Source organism: Corvus moneduloides, chromosome 8, assembly GCF_009650955.1.
Source record: "Corvus moneduloides isolate bCorMon1 chromosome 8, bCorMon1.pri, whole genome shotgun sequence".
Taxonomy (NCBI): Eukaryota; Metazoa; Chordata; class Aves; order Passeriformes; family Corvidae; genus Corvus; species Corvus moneduloides.
Genome location: NC_045483.1, coordinates 5,448,120 through 5,466,109, shown reverse-complemented (window position 1 = coordinate 5,466,109; position 17,990 = coordinate 5,448,120). Strand labels below are relative to the sequence as shown.

At 45.6% G+C, this 17,990-nt stretch overlaps 1 protein-coding gene across 1 annotated transcript; it reads left to right on the top strand.

Annotated features, from left to right (window-relative positions):
* The first annotated feature begins 1,000 nt into the window (after nucleotides 1-1,000).
* BAG3 (BAG cochaperone 3) lies at nucleotides 1,001-17,587 on the top strand. The gene is made up of 4 exons (XM_032116457.1): nucleotides 1,001-1,191; nucleotides 12,253-12,609; nucleotides 14,290-14,670; nucleotides 16,278-17,587. The coding sequence occupies exons 1-4, from the start codon at nucleotides 1,018-1,020 to the stop codon at nucleotides 17,049-17,051; spliced, it is 1,686 nt and encodes a 561-aa protein (XP_031972348.1). The 5' UTR covers nucleotides 1,001-1,017; the 3' UTR covers nucleotides 17,052-17,587.
* The last annotated feature ends 403 nt before the right edge of the window (nucleotides 17,588-17,990 follow it).

Below are 17,990 nucleotides of genomic sequence, written 5' to 3'. Positions count from 1 at the left end.
AGATCTTGGCTGTGCTCAGGGGTTTGAAGAGGCAGAGGTCTTTTTGAAATAAGAGATACGTCAGTAACGAGCACCTATTTCCGAGGGATTCATACTTTGAATTCCTCAAAGCATACAGCTTTGCAGAAGGTAACTTCTGCATTTGAGGGACACCGTGCATCCAGTCTTCTACTTAGAGTAACTATCAACAGGCATCTGTGGCTGCTCCTGTGACTGTCAGATGACTACAAGTGGTGTAATTGTGAAGCAGTTACCTCAAACCAAACCCACTGAGTGCATGACATGCTGATAGAGAACCCATGAGAAAGCCACTGCTTTAAACCTCACAGACACACTCTTAGCCTTCAGGTGTATTTCTAAGTGAAACTGAGGACTGAGACACGCATTTGCAAGGTGCTGAGAAAGTTCAAGCCAGTTGAATCTGAAGAACAACGCCTGCCCCACACCCTTACTTGAGAAGCATTATTTTTGTTGCTTATCAACTATAACCTCGAATTATCAGTCACGGGGCAGGGAGTTTTGGGGAGGAGCTCTGAGCTTTCTCTCACTACACCGGGCAGTAAGTCGGAGTTGCCTTGCGACAGTGCCGGAGGGCTGCGGGCTCCCCGAGGCCGGGCTCGGGGGTGCAGCAGGGACCGGCCGGAGCGGGAGGGCAGCTCCGGCTGGTACATTCCCCCGCGGGGCCCGTGGCAAGCAGCCCTGCCCTCCCTGCACAGAGAGCCGGCCGCGCCGTCCCGGGGACGCCTGCGGCTCCCGAGGCGCTCCTAGCGAGCCGTGCCCGGCACCCCGGGGGTCTGCCCAGCCGCGCTGGACACAGCCAGAAGTTTCCAGCCGGCGGCTCCTCCGCCGTTCCCCGCCCTCCTCCTCCTCCTCCGCGTCCCGCCCCTCGTCCCTCCCCCGCCGCCGCCGTTTCCAGACAGTTCCAGCCCCGCGCCCCCGCCCCCCGGCCCCCGGCGGATAAAGCGGCCGGCGCGGCCCCCCCCCAGCACTGCCCCGGCTCGGCGCGCCCGGCCCGCCATGAGCGCCGCCGCCGCGCAGACCCCGCCGCCGCCGCAGATGGAGGGCAGCGCCGAGCCGCTGCCCCCCGGCTGGGAGATCAAGATCGACCCGCAGACCGGCTGGCCCTTCTTCGTGGATCACAACAGCCGCACCACGACCTGGAGCGACCCGCGCCTGCGGGCAGCGCCGCAGGTAGGGCGGGCGGGGCTGCCCGGGCAGAGTGTCCCGGCGGGGCGAGGGGGTCGGGGGGCCGCGCTCCCCCCGCGCGTGGCGATGCAGTGAGGGCAGGAGCTGCCTTTTGTCTCTGACGCACTGCAGTCCCTTTTTTGTGCATTAAATCATTTGATACCTCGGCCCTGTAATGTTTATTTAAAGTTGGTTAAGTCCGCCCGGCCTGCCAGGGGAGAGGCGAACCTGATGTATTTTTCAGCTGTGAATTGCCCAAACGGTGAATGCCTTTATAAAAGGAGAGATCCAGCATGGACTCTGACTTTTTTATTCTTTCCCCTTTTTCTTTTTCCCTGGTCCCAGACTCTCCCGGCAGCTGCCGCTCTGGTTTTGTGCCGCACGCTCAGGGAAAAGCCGCATCTCAGTCCAAATATGTCCATGGAAGGAGAGGCGCGGAGGGGAGAGCGGCCGGGGTTTTGCCGGGGCCCCGAGGAATGACCCTTTCGTGTCAGGTTCTCCGGGTTTTGGGGAATATAGCCCGCTCCTTGGGGGAATTCATCCCTTTGACCCAACAGCGCGGCGGCTGAGGGCAGAAAGTGCTGGAAACTTGAGCGAAGTAGGAATTGCTTGGTGGGAAAGCCACTCCCCGGGGTCTCGGTGCGCTTCTCTGCGCGGAGCATCGCGTAACGCCGAGCACGCCGGGCTGCCCGGCTCCCCCGCGCTCCTGGGGCGTCCCTCCCGGCAAGGGACTCGGGCACGGAGCTCCGCGGGGCTGGACCGGAGCCCGGGGCCGGTGGCCGCCGGGGAGGGGCCGCGCCGGGGAGCGGCGGCTGCTGCGGGAGCCCCGGCGGAGCCGAGGGACGGGGCTGCGGGGAAGGGGATTGCTGTTGGATGCAGGATGCGGCTGCGCCAGACCCGTTGGAAGTTTTCCTCCCCTTGCCTTACGTACAACGTGAGGAGCGAAGTGCTCAAGAAGTGTTAATTATTTTAAGAACTTACTATTTCTTAAAATAGTAATTGCCCGATTTGCGAGCGCAGACCGTGACTGAAAGCTCGCTGTGAGAGCAGCTGGCCTTGAAAAGGAAGGGACGTACTTCTCTATCACAAATTAACCCCCTTTGCAGCACTTTAAGTGCTAGTTCATTTGATCTATAAATAATTTCTAGTAATAATACACAGGGGTCTTAGAAAAATGTAATTTGATAATAGGAATATTGAGACTAGCATAGGAAAAAGTGTTTTATCTCCTTTTTTGAGGCACCTGCTAACGCTGGCAGTTAGGGTAGTAAAAATAAGAAATAGTGTGATTTTTTTATAACCATCCAATGTACTTGAGAATAAAAATGTGCTGTTTACTCAAAGGCTTTTGTTCCAGGAATACCAGTTGAGATTTAGCCTATTTAACAGAACAGTCAGACTCAAGCTGCTTTCAATAATTGTGTGAAGAGAGTTGGAAGTTCTCTGATGGATAAGCCCTCTGCTTGGGTGGGTGCCTGAAACAAAACAAATTTTCACCCCTATCTTGTGTGAAATCTGTGGTAATGAGAAGTGCCTCTGCCTCTTCTGCCAATTCGCAAGGGTTGTCACAGGTACAAAAAGGTGCACCTGCTTTTGAACAGCTCTTGTGGGATGCGTTCTCTTCCAAACAGGAAAATCTGTTACTCCTGGCTGTAAGCAGGAATGTGTGCTTTGGGTTTGTTCACTGAGAGACAGAGAAATGCCCCCAGAGATGGACTGTTGATTTTTTGGGAGTTCCAATCTAAAAAAATCCTCCAGTTTATGAGGATAGAAGTGGTGTGTAACTGCTCTCACAGAGCCATTTGTCAGAGCCTTGAGTTAAGTGTGGCTGCTGGAATTCATGGACAGCTGCTGAAATCATTAGTTTGTTGAGTACCAGTGTATTTCACAAGGACAGGTACTAGTTAGCAAAAAAAGTCTTAGAATCAGGGCCAAGGAAAAATATGTCTTTTCCTAAATAATATCTTCTTGGCTAGGTAATGCCAAGGAAGGCAAATTACTCACTGACATTGAATTTCAAATCCAGCAAGGATTTTTGAAGACACCAGACTTCTGTTAATACCTGAACAGGTTGGAAGGACATGACCACAGATGAAAGCAGAAAAAGACTTGATGAGGAGAGTTTTCTGATTTCCTTCATTCTCAGCCCAGCTCAAGTGAGAACTTGGGGCTTTTAGAAGTGATCTGAGAGTCAAAAAAGCTGACTGCATGTGTCAGACTTCATGCTTCTTTTCAAGGATGATTATACGAAGATCAAACTTGTGCTGACTCTATCATTGTGTTGCTTTCACTGAAATCTGACAGTGAAATTAGTGATCTTTTTACTACCTTTAAGGTGGTCTTGCACTATATCCACCAATATTCTCTGTGAATGTTTGTTCCCTTTCTGAAGAGATTAGGCAATGAACTGAGGCATTACACTGTAAGTGGACAACGACTGGAGCACAGATCTAGGGCTAACCGAGCTTTTCTAGCTCAGTAATAATAGAGCTGAGACAGTGTCATAATAAAGTCCTGTTGTTCCCAAGTGCTTGATCTTGCTCTTCTCACTTACCCTGGGCTTAACATCAGTGTAGCCATGCTGACTGCAGTAATCTGTGCCAGATACATAATCAGGTAAAAGTTGAAGTGGCTCTTCTGAAACTTTAACCCATGACAAAGCCATTTTAAAGCAACAAAACCAGACCCTGAGTTTGCATTTAACTCTGTGTTTTAGATGCATTTGTGAATTCAGATGGCTGTTATTTCCTCATTCAGTCTGACTTTTTTTTTTTACCCACATGAAGGATGGGTGTTCTTCCTCTGCATGTTTGTTTCTGTTACATGTGAGAAATCACTGCAGCATAAGGATGGGTTAGGGAGTGCTTCATGAGAAAGAGGAAAAAATCTCTTGTTGTTCCGGTGAGAAATTAGGGATGACTTTGAAAATGACAGAAAAATATTTATTAATGAAGCTTTTTGGTAGACTAATGATTTTCTTTGAAGGATCTGATTAGTTAACAGTAAGACATTTAAAGAGTAAGGTACAATCAATACAGTGAAGATGTACATACATACTTTTAGTAAAAAATGTGTTTACTAGCAGTGCCACTTCTTTTTATTATTATTTTGATAGAATTACTCATTTCCTATGCTTACTTATTGTAATTATTTTCTGTGCTAACTTAGGGCATCACAGTTCTGCATACTTCCTGCAGAATTGTCTTACGGGATTAAATTGTTAACTTGGTGTTCCGCAAAGTGTTGATAAAAATAGATTGCATCTAAAGAAGAAAACAAAGAAGGCTTGTATAGGTATTTATCGATGCCCCTTCTATGTGTTGTTGCCACATGCAGTAAACCCCCTGGGAAATAATGCAGCTAAAAATAAACCAAAGGAATTGACTGTGCTGAGCTTCACTAACGGATATTGAAGTGATCAATAGCTCACTGGTGCCTTGGGTTTGAGATAAAAGCTGCAGCAGCCAGGCAGGAGTCAGGGAGCAGTCATAAATGTGATCTATGATAAGTATTGGCTGCAGCAATGAGTGCACAGGCCTGAACAAAGGAAGAAGCAGCCATCTCACCCTCCTGATGCTTCATTGGGGAACAGCTAACTACACCTAAGTTTTCATCCTCTCCCTTCATGACTGTTGCATCTCTTTCTTCTCTGCTTCCCCAAATAAGTCTGAAGTCACTCAATTCGCATCTCTTTAGCAGTGGACTTATTTTTGAGCACTGACTTCTCATGGTCAAGTTGACTGAAAAATCCTTGGTAGACCAAATTAGAAGTTGCATTGAGAGGTCAGAGCAGCCCCTCTGAAGCTGCACCTCTCGCAGTGCTTCCCCTCAGGGGGAGGGAATCTGAGGTCAACGTAGTAACAATTAAGGTCTCTTTCACCTGCAGTGTTTTTACATTCCTAACGTGATGTGCATTCTGTCAGGCTAATAAATTAGTTACTGGATTAAACAGGTACTGCACAGAAAAGGCATAATAGATAGGAGTGGTAAAATTATCTGTAGGGGATTTTTGGAGGGTTGTGTTCTGGCTTTGTCCAGATTCCCTGCAGCTGCTTTGTGTAGTTATTTAAAGCCCCCCCCGACAGAACATGGTGAGCAGGGAATTAACTTAGAGACATATCAATTAACCTGAAAACAAGGGGTGGATCTAATCAGAAATAAGAGACAGGAACACGAAGAAATGATACTGGAGATAATGCAAGAGGAAAAGCAGAGAAAAGGTGTTGCAGGGTTCTGTGTAACTCCTGGCACTGTGTGGCCCGTGTCTAAAGGACAAAGGAAGAATACTTGTGCCAAGTGGCAGCATTCTTACCTAGGAGCTGTAATTTTAACACTTGTGTGCACAGGCAGAACTTTTCCATGACTATGTGGCAAAAATAGAATTGTTCCCACTGGAGCCATGATAAGGCAGGTAACAATCCAATATGCTTTGGGCTGTACAGACAGTATCACTCTCTAGGTAAGCTGTGGTCTCTCTCCATGCCAAGGTAAAGGTAAATGTAAATTAGAAGAAGTGGCTCGTTCACACAGATCACATTACTTGATTACAGGCAAAAAGAAAAATGCTGTGTCTTAAACATGTTGCAGAAGCTGTTGGTTTGATTATTTTTATTTTTCCTTCTTTTACAGACAGGAAAATCAGGCATGGGGTGGGAAAGAGACTTGTCTGACATCACCCAGTAGGCCAGGTAGCACGAAAGTGTGGGGTTTTTTTTATGGCTGATGGCAAATCCTTATAATTAATAAATGGGGTGCAATGTAGCAAGTGCTTTTATAGTGTTGGAAAATTGCTCTTTGAGGAGATGAAGTCAGAAAACTGCTGTGTACAAAATGAAATTTTAGATGAAAATGTGGAGCCTAACTATAAACTGTGAAATTCACAGCCCACTCTTCAACCATTATCTGCTTAGTCTCCTTTGTTTATGAGGCCTTGTTTTGCTAATTCTTGAGGCTTGTGCTTTCTGATGTATTTCAGATTCCTGGGCCATAACTAATAGGAAAGCAACAAGTTGACCACCTGCTTCTTAGGTAATGAGGCAGTGAACAGAAATAACTGAATAAAGTGTCATTCTCATCGCCCTTGACAAGGATATTTCTGTTAGCTCTCTAAAGGGCTTTTCTCTAACTCCAGCAACTAAAGCTGGCAGGGTGGGTGGTGATCCCAGCTCTCCCAAGAGCACTCTGCTCCTCAGAGGGAGAAGTCATTGTTTCTTTCTCAAACGTGTTCAGTTTGGCCCATTGGGTGCTTTCAGTGCCAACTTCCACTCATGGGCACACAGGGCAGGTGTTGTCATGTCTGCCAAGGCATTTTAGCTGAAGAAAGAATCTTCCTAGTGATTAAAAGAGGACAGGTTTTGTTCCTGGAACAAGATGGATCTGCAAGATAACAAATACATCTGCTCCAGTAAGGCTCTCTGTTGTGAAAAGCTTAGGATTAGTTTTCTCCTTCAGTTTTTAATAGTGTTTATTTATTTCTAATGGCATCGGTTAGAGCAAATGTTAATGTAATGCTTGTATAATACAACTTGGTAATTACAAGAGAGAACAAAAGGCCTGTTTGGCTACACCTGTGTATGCTGGGAAATAAAACTCAGCATTCAGCAAGTAGAACATCAAAAGCAGCTTGGCCTGTAATTGGGTTACATGATGCGACTGACACGAAGCTCTACTGAGACAGCTCATGCAACTGAGCTTATTCATGGTTTCCTTCAGTCATTAGCTAATGATATCTTGCTCAAATGCCTATGCACTCAGTCTGTATATTTAAGCATAAATTGTGAGTAAAAGGGTGAGAATGCAAATGTCTGCAGCAGCTGAGGCAGGGCTGTAAGAAGTTTGGAGTCAGCACTGAGAGCAAATCACTGGGTACCTTCCAACTTGTGTAGTTCTCTGGGAAGTGCTAGTAAAACCCAGCTCATGCTGATGTTGTGCTATTAATATGTTCAAACACACAGCACTGGTGAGGAACTTCTTAGAAATACTTGGGATATGGTGGTTTCTGTTGGTAGCAAAGGTAGTGTAGCACTTTTGTAGTTAATGCAACAGAGAAGGAAAAAAGGTCTGGCTGAAAGTAAAGTCCAAGTGGTTGTGAAATCTAGTTCTTATGGTTAAAGGTCTGCCTTTCTATGACAAAAAAGGGTTTTTTCTAATAAATAGAGTGGTTACTTCATTCTTAGATTTGAATATTGGGTACTACTGGCTTTTTTGTTATTCATGGCAATTTCTGATAAAATACAAGTTTGAGCAAGTGTGCGAAGAAAACTTTATTATATGCCACTCATTTGAGTTATGTTGCTTTATTTGATTGTGAAAGAACAGAATCATGCTATTCCCTTCCTAAATATATAGGATCTGGGCTTAAAATTAAGGAAGTTGTGTTCTCAAGTAAGATTTTTGTCAGGTACTGGTATTTTCTCAATCATTTGAGCAACAAGAATAATTGTTTGCATGGTAGTCTGTAGCAGCAGCTTACAAGTTTGGGATGACACTGAAGGCAGTGGACCATCTGTTTGCATACAGAGAAGTTGTTTAATCTCTTGGCAGTGTGGGTAAATTTTATTTTCCTGTTGCTAGATAATATTTACAAAATGGGTACAATTTAAATACTTGCACTGCTCTTCAAGAGCTACAGGGGTGCTACATGTGGGAGTAACGTGCTTTAGAGAACTGGATTGACTGCAGTGCAAATAACATCAGTACAGGTTAAGAAAAATGCAAGACTGCAATGGCAGAAAAGGAGGCTCTTAGACTTTTCTTCAGAACATTTTAGTATTTGAGGAATGACAAATGTATTATGTAAGGAGTCTCAAAAGGGAGATTCTGAATTTGATAAAACTATTCAAGTCATTTAACATGAATACGGAGTATTGTGACAAATTTAATTTGAAGGGTAGAGCTGTCTGGAAAACTCCAGTGGCAATTTGCCAGCATCAGCAGTGACTGAATTTGCAGGTTTCTGTGTTTGAGTCTGGAATAACACTTGAGCATACTTGGGGTGCACTAGGAGTTATCCATTATCCACTCCAGATAGTACAGCTGTACTGAGAATCCTGGTGCAAGGTTGTGCTTTTTCTCTTGCTGTTGCTTTTTTCATTCCGCTGGCTCGTGGCCTCAGAACTCACTTAAAACGTGAGCAAGTTGGAGGATTTTAGTGCCTGTCCTGACAGTGCCCTTCCCATGGGAAGCCAGCAGTAGGATTTTGGGGGTATGAAGTGTTTTTTCCAGTTGCACAACTCGTGCTGGCTGCACCTTTATTTATCCTGGTGATGGCCTCACAACAAACGCTCATCCTCGTCCCGAGAGGTGCGAGTGCTGTCACTGCTCCTGAGCAGATCTCCAGGCACAGCTCCACTGTCCCTCCTGCAGCTGGCCCAAAACTCTCATTTGCCTGGATGTCATGACTCACCTCAGCACCTCCTGAAGTGCTGGATTGGATTTGTGTTCCTGTGGGTATTTCAGGCTACCTGAAATGTAGGCTGGAGCTGTTGTGAAAATTTCTGAGCTGCTCAAGGGAGTTTTGCATTTTTGTGCTTCCTCCTTTTGAAAGATTCTATCTCTTAAAGATAAATTAGGTGTGTGATCACAGCTGGGGGTTGCTGAGAGCCAGTCCTTCTACTTACTGAAAATTAGTTGATACTCTGTTGCGTGTACGTGCTGTCAATTTTAAGGAACTTCTTGTTTCCTTAGATGAGGGCAGGAGAAGTTTGCTACAATTTGTTTTAATGCAGAAACCCAAGTTGGGTTCCTGGGGTTTTTTTATACTTAAACCAGGAAGGATGATGGACTAAGACTTGTCATTCATTTGTTAGTCATTTCTCTGTGCAAATTTGTGTTAAATGTGAACTCTGGGCTTTTTCCGGGTAGCAGGTTTGTTAATGTAACAAGCAAGAACTGTATGCGATAGAAGGCAAAACCAAAAAATGGTTACTTTTTGTTGTGCTGGCTGTGCTGTGGAATTAAAGCATTAGGAGGGAATCCATGAATTTCTTTTCCATAGTGTTACAATGAGAGCTTTCCAGAGCTTGATTCCATTCCTCCCCCTTGCCAAAGTGTCCCCAGGCACACCTGAGCTTCTCCTGAAGTCTTCCAGAACCTGTTTGTCCGGGCTGGAAACAGGCTCCCATGCACAAAACAGAACTGATTTGGCCAGAAGTCTGGAGACAGGGACACTGGGATCTGCACGCACTCACTGTTGTGTCGGATTCTCACTAAATACAGACCCAAACCACTGGCAGCATCTCCCTGAACCCAGGGCTGCCATAGTCTTTGGCTGTGGTGTCTTTCCCCAGCGATGGGAGTTTCAGAACACCTGGATTGTCCATGTTTGTGATTGTAGGGCAGTGGGAAGAAAAGAAACAGGAAAGAAAGAATGTTAAAGATGTGTCGAAACAAGCTGGCTAATGTAAGCAACTGCGTGGAGAGTTAAGGATTAATTAAGCGTTGAAGGGAACAATGTAGATCAGGAAGTGCAGTTGTGATGAGAGCACCTTTCCTAAACCTGATCTGTGCCTCGGAGCCACTGATGGTGGGGAAAAACAAGGACACTGCATTTGCTCTTTTACTGAGGGCTCCTCCAGTATGACTGTGCAGTTGAGGCCTCTGTGGTTAGACCTGACTACAGGGGAAAAAAGCCAGCAACAAAGGGCCAGCTTGAAATACTAACTTTGCACAGGAGCAGCACAGGTTGTCTGAAGCTGTAAGAATATGTGAGAAATCATGGGAGTATAGTTCATGCTGTGGCACTTGATGAGGGGCCAGTGTTTCTATTTAAAAAACAAAGGCAACAAAACAAAAAACCCCAAGGTATTGATAGCAGTTTTACTTCATTTATAAACTGGATCATTTGGAAAAGCAGTCCAACCTGATTTTTGCTTTGTGTTTGGGCTGCTTCTTTCGTATTTCTTACCAGGGCTTAAGTTGCAGTGGCAGATTTCTCAGATTGCTAAGAAGGTTCAAAACAAGGGCAGCCTCATGGCTCTGAACACGAAGACAAGGGAGGGGAAGCCTGTGACTGGACTCTTTGGGGTGGGTTCATGGAGGGTGGGGGGAGTGGGACACTGTCCCTATTGAATGATTTGTCATTGTGGATTACTCCAGAAAACTGGAGGTCTTATCCCCAAATGGAGCTGTTAAAGACAACGCAGACCCCAAAACAACTACTCCCTTAGGGCAGTTCTGTACACCCAGGTGGAGCAGAGCAGGTTTGGCTGACGACTTTCTCATGCCAGGGCATCTGTAGGTGCTGCTGGCCCACCCAGCTCCTAAACCCATCCCAGCACCGACCGTTCCCGCAGAGCTGCTGGAAGTGAGAGAATCTCCTTTTTATAGCGGTGGGAGCCGTGGCTGTAGGTGGGGTGGCCGCTCGGGTTACTGCGGCGGGGACACTGTGCCGAGCAGCTGGCGCTCGCAGAATGCCCGGAGTCAGCGCAGCACCAAGGTGCTGCTTCCCGCCAGGGAATCATCGGGTCCCCTCCCAGCCCGGCTCTGGTGCACGCTTGGCTCCGGCACAGCCTCGCATTGTTGTCAGCTGAGCACACCTCAGATTTATTTTCCGGCAAATGCAGTTTGCTGACGTAACGGCGCGTCCCTCCGGATCCCGGGAGAGATGTGGGGCCGGGGTTATGCTGGTGGGAGGTGAAAGAGCGAGTGCTTCTTGGTGTGTGGGGTTCTGAAAGCCCCCGGACAGTCTGCGTGGCACAGAGGAATGTGGTTTCCTGGTAGGGTGAATTTAAAATGACTCACTTGTGGATCCCGGTGCAGACGTTGGCATGAGGTCATCCTTGTTCTGCAGCTGGGAAAGCCAAGACTTCAGATTGCTACTCTCTGCGAACTTTCTAGGCTTGGCTCTCCTCTATGCCTCTTCCAGAATTCTTCCTCTGTGGAGGGTTTTTTCCTTTTAATGAGTAAAAGGAAATGGAACAGTGGGGCTTAGACTTTGAATTTGTTCCTTTCTGTGTTTTTTGTCTTCATTAGCTTACGTAAATAACAGCCTCTATTCTCTGCAGTTTCACTGCTAAGAGGTATTCTCAGATATCACTTTTTAAGGTGATACTATCATATAGGAAGGACTCTGATAATCTGGTTGGTAAAACAGTAAATTCCTAATGAATTAGTATGTTAATGTGTACAGGAGCAACATGAAATATTTTTGCAGCTTAAACACCCCTTTAAAAATAGGGTTTCCAACACTTGCACCATATGTCCCCTTATTAAATTCTCCTCTTACTGAATAATGACATTACCCTCTGAATGACAGAGGTGCTTGTTATATGATCTGACTTAGAGATACATCTGGAACTTGGCCCTCGCAGAGTCTCAAAATAGAATGACCGATGCAGGAAGAACTTACTAGAGGACTTGTGAGGGCTCTTAGTGCAAACCACTTCCACCCTTGCCAGAGCTTTGACATTGCCCAGTGAGTGTACTCAGACAACACAGGGATTTTTAAATCTTGCTTTTCAATGTTTTCCTCTTTGTTAAGCTATCCTGTCTTCCCCTTCCCTCTCCCTCAATATTTACTGAACCAGAGCCTCCTTAGCAAGAAGTGAATACATTTTTAGTGTGCAGTGTTAGTATCTCTTGAAATAGCCAGTGGGAAGAATGATACCAAGGAAACTTGTGCTTCTGTTGGGATTAGTCTTCCTTGCAAGTGTCTTTTCAGATGTAGCACAGATGTGCTCTGAGCAGTGCTGAGGAAATGCTTCTGGTCCCATGGGCACTTGTTTGAGTTGGATGAGCTCCCTCTGAAGAGGGTGGGTGGGCTGGTGGCTAAGTGCTAGTGATGCATGATAAATAAGAAATCCAGCTGGAATTAGGCAGGTATTTCAAAGCACAAGTGAGTGCTAATGAGAAGTGGGGGTGAAAGCCCCACACATTAGCAGATTTTTTAGCTTGCTCCCCTGCCTGCAGTGTTGGCACCTGCTGTTGGCTGCCCTGCACAGGCCTGAGAGGGTCTGAGCTCCTCACACACAGCTAATGCTGCTTTTGGGGACAGACCTTTACAGCAGCTTTCTCTTACCATGTTTATTGAGCTACCAACAAGTGCTCTGTGCTGTTTTTCGCTTCCAGGAAGGCCAGTCCTCAGCAAATGGCCCATCCCGTGACAGCCCCAAGCAGCCAGCGGCCCGAGAAGGACACGTGGGATACCCCAAGCTCCGGGCGGGCTATATCCCCATTCCCGTCATCCACGAGGGCATCGACGGCCGGCAGCAGCACCCCTGCTTCTCCGCCCCGCAGCCAGGGCTGCAGAGGTACAAGACAGAGGCCGTGCCCACCCCGGGACAGGCTCAGCCCCCCCTCAGGGGGGCCTATGGTGGCCCCGAGTCCCCGGCGAGGGGGCCGGCGGAGGCCGTGGCGGCCGATAAACAATGTGGACAGACACCGGCAGCTGCGGCGGCCCCGGCGCCGGCCACGCATGGACCCGAGGTGAGCGTCAGCGGGGCTGGGCTCTGCTTGCAGTGGTCTTTGCAGCATTTGTGGCCTGAATGTCACACGGGGAGCTCAGCCCTCAGAAAGCCCAGCTCGCCACAGGATTGCGTTTTCCCAACATTTCCCAGAGTATTGAAAGTGCACAGTCATGGCAGCATAAATATGTATGGGTTTTTTCTAGCAGCAGCCACTTCTGTTCCGGAATGATTCTGCAGAGATAAATGCAGAGCTGAGCAGGCCCTGTGGCAGGGGAGGGTTGTTTTAGGGTTTGTACAGGTTCCCCCACAAGTGGAGGATGCATACTAGCCTCTTGTTCTGCACCATGAGTCAAACTGGGTGAACAAAGTGGGAGAGACAAGTGTCCAGTCAGCTAACAACCCAGGCCACTTCAGAAGTTCTTTGCTTCCTAATTTAATATTTCAGCTGTATAAAATGTATTTACATATATATGGATTTAAAAGTGAAATGTAAAGTATTTTTGTCCTTCAGTGACATGTGAAAATATTTTCAGACTATGAACTTCTTAGGAAAAAAAGTCACCCTGCTTGTTTTGTGTTTCAGAAGGTAGGATTTTTGACCTGCTCTCTGTAGAGATTTAGCAAATTGGTATTCTTGTAATATATGGAAATATAAGCCTCATTTTTATTCAAAGTAAGATGAGCAGGAAATTCAGCCTTCACCAAGCTGAAAACATATCAGGTCTGTAATTCAACAGTGGTGGCATCTTCTCTGAAACCCATTTGGAGTTTGAAGAATGTAATTAAAATCCTGTTGGCAGGTTTCTCATCTCTGTTGACTAACCATGCCTGTCCATGCACTACCTGGACAAGAGGCTCAGCTTTTCCTTCTCCCAGCTCTGTACAGCTTTGCCTTGTCTGCAGAGTGGCTTTAGTTATGTGTCTTCTGTGCTGCTTAGAGATAACCGGGGGGGACCTCAGAGCTTGCTGTCACCTGCTCAGGCAGTCAGTGTGAGTGCCAAGTGACCAGAGCCTGTGTTGGTGACCCTACACTGCATCTCAGCAGTGCCACCAGTAGTGCCACTGATAGCTGCTCTGATGCAAACCGGTGTTTATTTATTCAAGGTTTCTGTTCCTTGAGCAGTTTATCAGCAGCAAAAGAGGGGTCTTGTTCCCCTTCTCTCCTGCTTTGCCTGCCTTCTGCTCTCCCAGTTCCATCCTTTCACAGGAGACGGGGCAAAGGGGAATTAGCCATATCTGCATTACCAAATTAATGACATGCTCTAAAAAACCTAACAAAACATAAATCTGTTATTGTGGCCAGATCAGAAGTAAGTGTTATGTGCTCTTAGGGGTTTGGGTTTGTTTCCAGCACGTAATTTGTTTGCTTAGCTTAAGTTTACCTCAAATTTAACAGGTTTAGACAGGAGCAGCCATGCAAAAGCAGCAAACATTCTGACAGAGCATCCACTCCCTGCTCATTTCAGGGCTGGGAATGCTGTAGCTCAGGTTCCTACTTGTAATAATGATGCTCTCACAACTTCTGTGGTTTGTCTAGAAAGGCTCTTGGCCAAAAAAACAGGGAAATGGAGTCCTTGCATGCTGGAAACACGGGCTCAGTTTCTATGATGACTGCCTCCTTTTTTTTTTTGTAGAAATAAAAAGTAATGTGAGCACGAAATGGTTAAAAGTTAATAACGGAGTTTTGTTTTCATGGCAGCCTCAACCTCCTGGAGCATCTGACTCTCCAACAGTTTCCCCTCAGACCTCTGGCAGACCCAATGCAGGGAGCCATCCGCTTCCTCGCGGTTATATTCCAATCCCTGTGATCCATGAAAATATGCCACGCCAGCCAGCACAAGCCTACCACCAGGCACAAAAGACCCACTACCCTGCCCAGCAAAGCGAGTTCCAAGCCCACCAGCCGGTGTTCCACAAAATCCAGCCAGAGGAGAGGGAGCCCAAGGCGGCACGAGCGCAGTCTCCGTTCAGAGTGGCTCAGAGAGGCTCCTCCAGTCGGGAGAGTTCCCCGGCCAGAGTGAGCACCCAGATGCAGCCCCCAGCTCCCATCAGAGTGCAGACAGTAGTAGACAGACCCCAGGTATGTAAAATGGGGAAGTGAATCACCTGCCAGGGACCTGAGCGTGGCTAGAGCTGAAAAATGAGCTTGTACTAACACATACATAAAAGCACATAAAGCAATCTCCACTGCTAGACTTAAACAGACTGGGAGATCCTGAGATAAGCAGCAAGTTGCCTTTCCATCTGTCAGGACTGTGGTGGATCACTGAAATATGATTTAACACATGATTTAATCTTCTCTTGTCAGAGTATAATTTGGTGTAATTACACTGAGGTCACTGATGTTGCATTATGTTTATGAGAAATAAAAACAGGTCTGTGGGATTTGTGACATCTATGTAAATACACTTCACTGATGTCTCAGAACCATTTAGGGGATAGCATCAGATGCACAAAGTAATTTTTGCTATGAAGAAAGAGGATAAGCAAAATCTAGGGCTTCTTATTCTTGTGACTTGAAGCATGCTCTTGATCATAGAACCTGCTGCTCATTGAACATTTTTTCCATGTTAAAGTTCTTACTAAAACTCCAATTAAAAGGCAGCTGGGAATTAGACAACTGTGAGTGTGTGGAAGGGGGTATGTACAGAAACAAGCCTTGATTTCCTCTCTGGAGATGTTTCACATTAAAAATGATAGTAGCAGAATTAGGTTAATATTTTTGAAAACCCAGGCTAGGACAAATCAAGGAAGACTCAAGCAAGATTTAATGGCATATTCTAGGTCAGTGCTGATTTATTTTTGTGGGTGAGAGTTTGCACTCACTAATCAAATTCTATGTTTAACAGGTAAAGCAGTAACAGATTTTCAGTGCAGGCCATTTACTTACTTGGTTTAAGTAAAATACAGATATTTTACTCCAGCCATTTAAATCCGTGAGAGCTGGATTTAGTATCTTTCAAAATCACTGTTTCTGTGCCCAATGTAAGTAAATGGGGTGTCAGGAGGAGGAAAATGCAGATAACACAAATTTCAGTTTTCTGCTAAGATTTCAAAATGAATCTCATTTTCAAGAGATTTGATTTGATGGCTTAAAACTGGAGTAATCCCAAGGATGGTCTCTAATCGCTACAGTGTAATAAGATTGACACAGTAACCTCTGCATGTAAATAGGTTAAAGATTAAAAATAAGCACTAACAAAAAAAGGAATGTCCTGAAAACAGGAATAGGATGAGAATAGCCGAAAATGTGATTAAAACTCAGCAAAGTAGTTGGCTTTTCCAGAAAGATGAGCCCTTAATTAGTGATACAGGGGATGAAATTTTGACTGTGCTGCAGTCAGCTGCAAGGAATCTCACTGACTTCAGTTAGGTGAAGGCTTTGCTCAAAGGTCCTATCTTTTAGAACTGCTCATAGGGCTGCTTTTGCTGAGCATGGGCAGGATTTGGTGGGTTGAAATTTAATGCTTGTGAGAGTTGATTGGTGAAAATAATAATGGCTGTTCAGCACAGTGCTATTTTTCAGTTGAAAACAGTAAAATTCAGTGACGCTCAGGAAAGATTAATCATCTCGTGTGTGTGAAATTGCACTGCTAGGAGAACAGAAAATTAGATGTTAGAGTGCTCCTTCTTTAGAAGGAAATACGGAGTGTTGTGTCTCAACACAAAACTTGCCTTGCTCACCAGGTTTCTCAGCAACAAGTCCCAGCTCAGGAGCCACCAAGACCAGCACCTCCTCCTGAAATCAAGCCTGACAACAAGGCAGCCCCACCGCCCGAAACAGAGGCACCCTCCACATATATCCCAATTCAGGTCACCCACCAAGAACCAGATCCTAAACTACCACCCCAGAAGCCTCCAGCCATGGCAGAGAAAGCTGATAAAAAGGCTCCTTCCCCAGCTAAGGCTGCTCCCCCACAGGAAAAGCCTCCTCCCGAAGAAGTGGCGCCGCCAAAGACGATGGAAACGGGAGAACCTCAAAAGCATCCGGGTGTTTTGAAAGTGGAAGCAATTCTGGAGAAAGTACAAATGCTTGAGCAGGCAGTCAACTCCTTTGAAGGCAAGAAAACTGACAAAAAGTACTTGATGATTGAAGAGTATTTGACCAAAGAGTTGCTAGCCCTAGACTCAGTGGACCCTGAGGGTCGTGCGGATGTGCGCCAGGCCAGGAGAGATGGTGTAAGGAAGGTCCAGACCATTTTGGAAAAACTTGAACAGAAAGCAGAAGATGTCCCAGAACCAGTTCAAGTTGATGGACTTGAGCCAAATTTGCCAGAGCCTAAGCCACCACAGGAAATCATGGAGATTGAACCTGTGGTAGTCAAGAGCAAGGGAGATCCCAGTAATAAAAATGCTAAAGAGGAAAGCAAAATGGAAAGACATCAGCCTGAAACTAAGGAAGAAGTGTTTACCAATCTTGCCACCACGACAAACACACCCAATAACCCAACTGAACCGTAGCCACGTGCTGAAATTAACATCTCTCAGACTTTATAACTTAAAGTGTGTTTAAGTGAATTTTAAGTTGCATGCATTTCCAGAGCTCTTTTCAACTGGTTTTAATCAACATAGCAGCTTGGGACACAGTAAACACTTTGTGGGGAAAGGAGGGAGCTAGAAAGAAAGTGATGCATTTATCCTTTATTCTTACACTATGTAAAAGACATGTTTCAAAAATAAACCCTGTACATTAATTGCTTTTAGATCAGCTGAATGGGAAAAGAAAATGACTTCAGGGTTAATATTGATGCGTGTTGTTTCAGGTGTATTCTTTTGCAGGTGATTTTTGTAAAATCAGTGGCCTGCATTGTCAGAATACCAGTCCTCCTACAAGTATAGCCACTCTTAACAGTAATGTTTTTACTTTTAATGTTCACAGTTGGGCACTTTAAGTAATAATGGATAGAAAGTGTGTAAGAAACTGTAGGGATATTTATATGTGTGCAGGACTTCAATGCTATATTTTAAGAGGGAAATAAAATAATATGGAAGCCTAATTTAGTCTTGTGATTTTATAAGCTGGAAATGTAAAGGCAATAATTGGTTTTAAATACTCTTCTGAACACAGATTTGTTGGTGCAGCATTATAGTTGAAGTCTGACAGCTCATCAAGACCTTTCTCCATTCATGTCCTCCCTTCTGATGTTGTTGCTGTGTCACATCTATGGATTGAGAAAGGAATTTGGCTGAGCATTTCTGCTCCCTCACCCTGGGAGTCACCATTTAACAGAGATGTTTATAACATTGAGATCTGTGTCTGCTGTGGTTGTTTTACAGAAGTTTACAGATCCTAACTTCTACTGCAAAGACATTATTCTTTTATTAACAACTAACTGGATTTTGTATGCAGAAGTACACTTTCTTGTATTTAGAAATAATTTTGTATTTATAGATTCAATA

Excerpts from the sequence above, each read along its gene's own strand:
- BAG3 (XM_032116457.1), top strand. The coding sequence starts at position 1,018 with ATGAGCGCCGCCGCCGCGCAGACCCCGCCGCCGCCGCAGATGGAGGGC. Across the intron at positions 12,610-14,289 it reads CGGCCACGCATGGACCCGAG|CCTCAACCTCCTGGAGCATC; the intron begins GTGAGCGTCAGC and ends TTTTCATGGCAG. Across the intron at positions 14,671-16,277 it reads CAGTAGTAGACAGACCCCAG|GTTTCTCAGCAACAAGTCCC; the intron begins GTATGTAAAATG and ends CTTGCTCACCAG.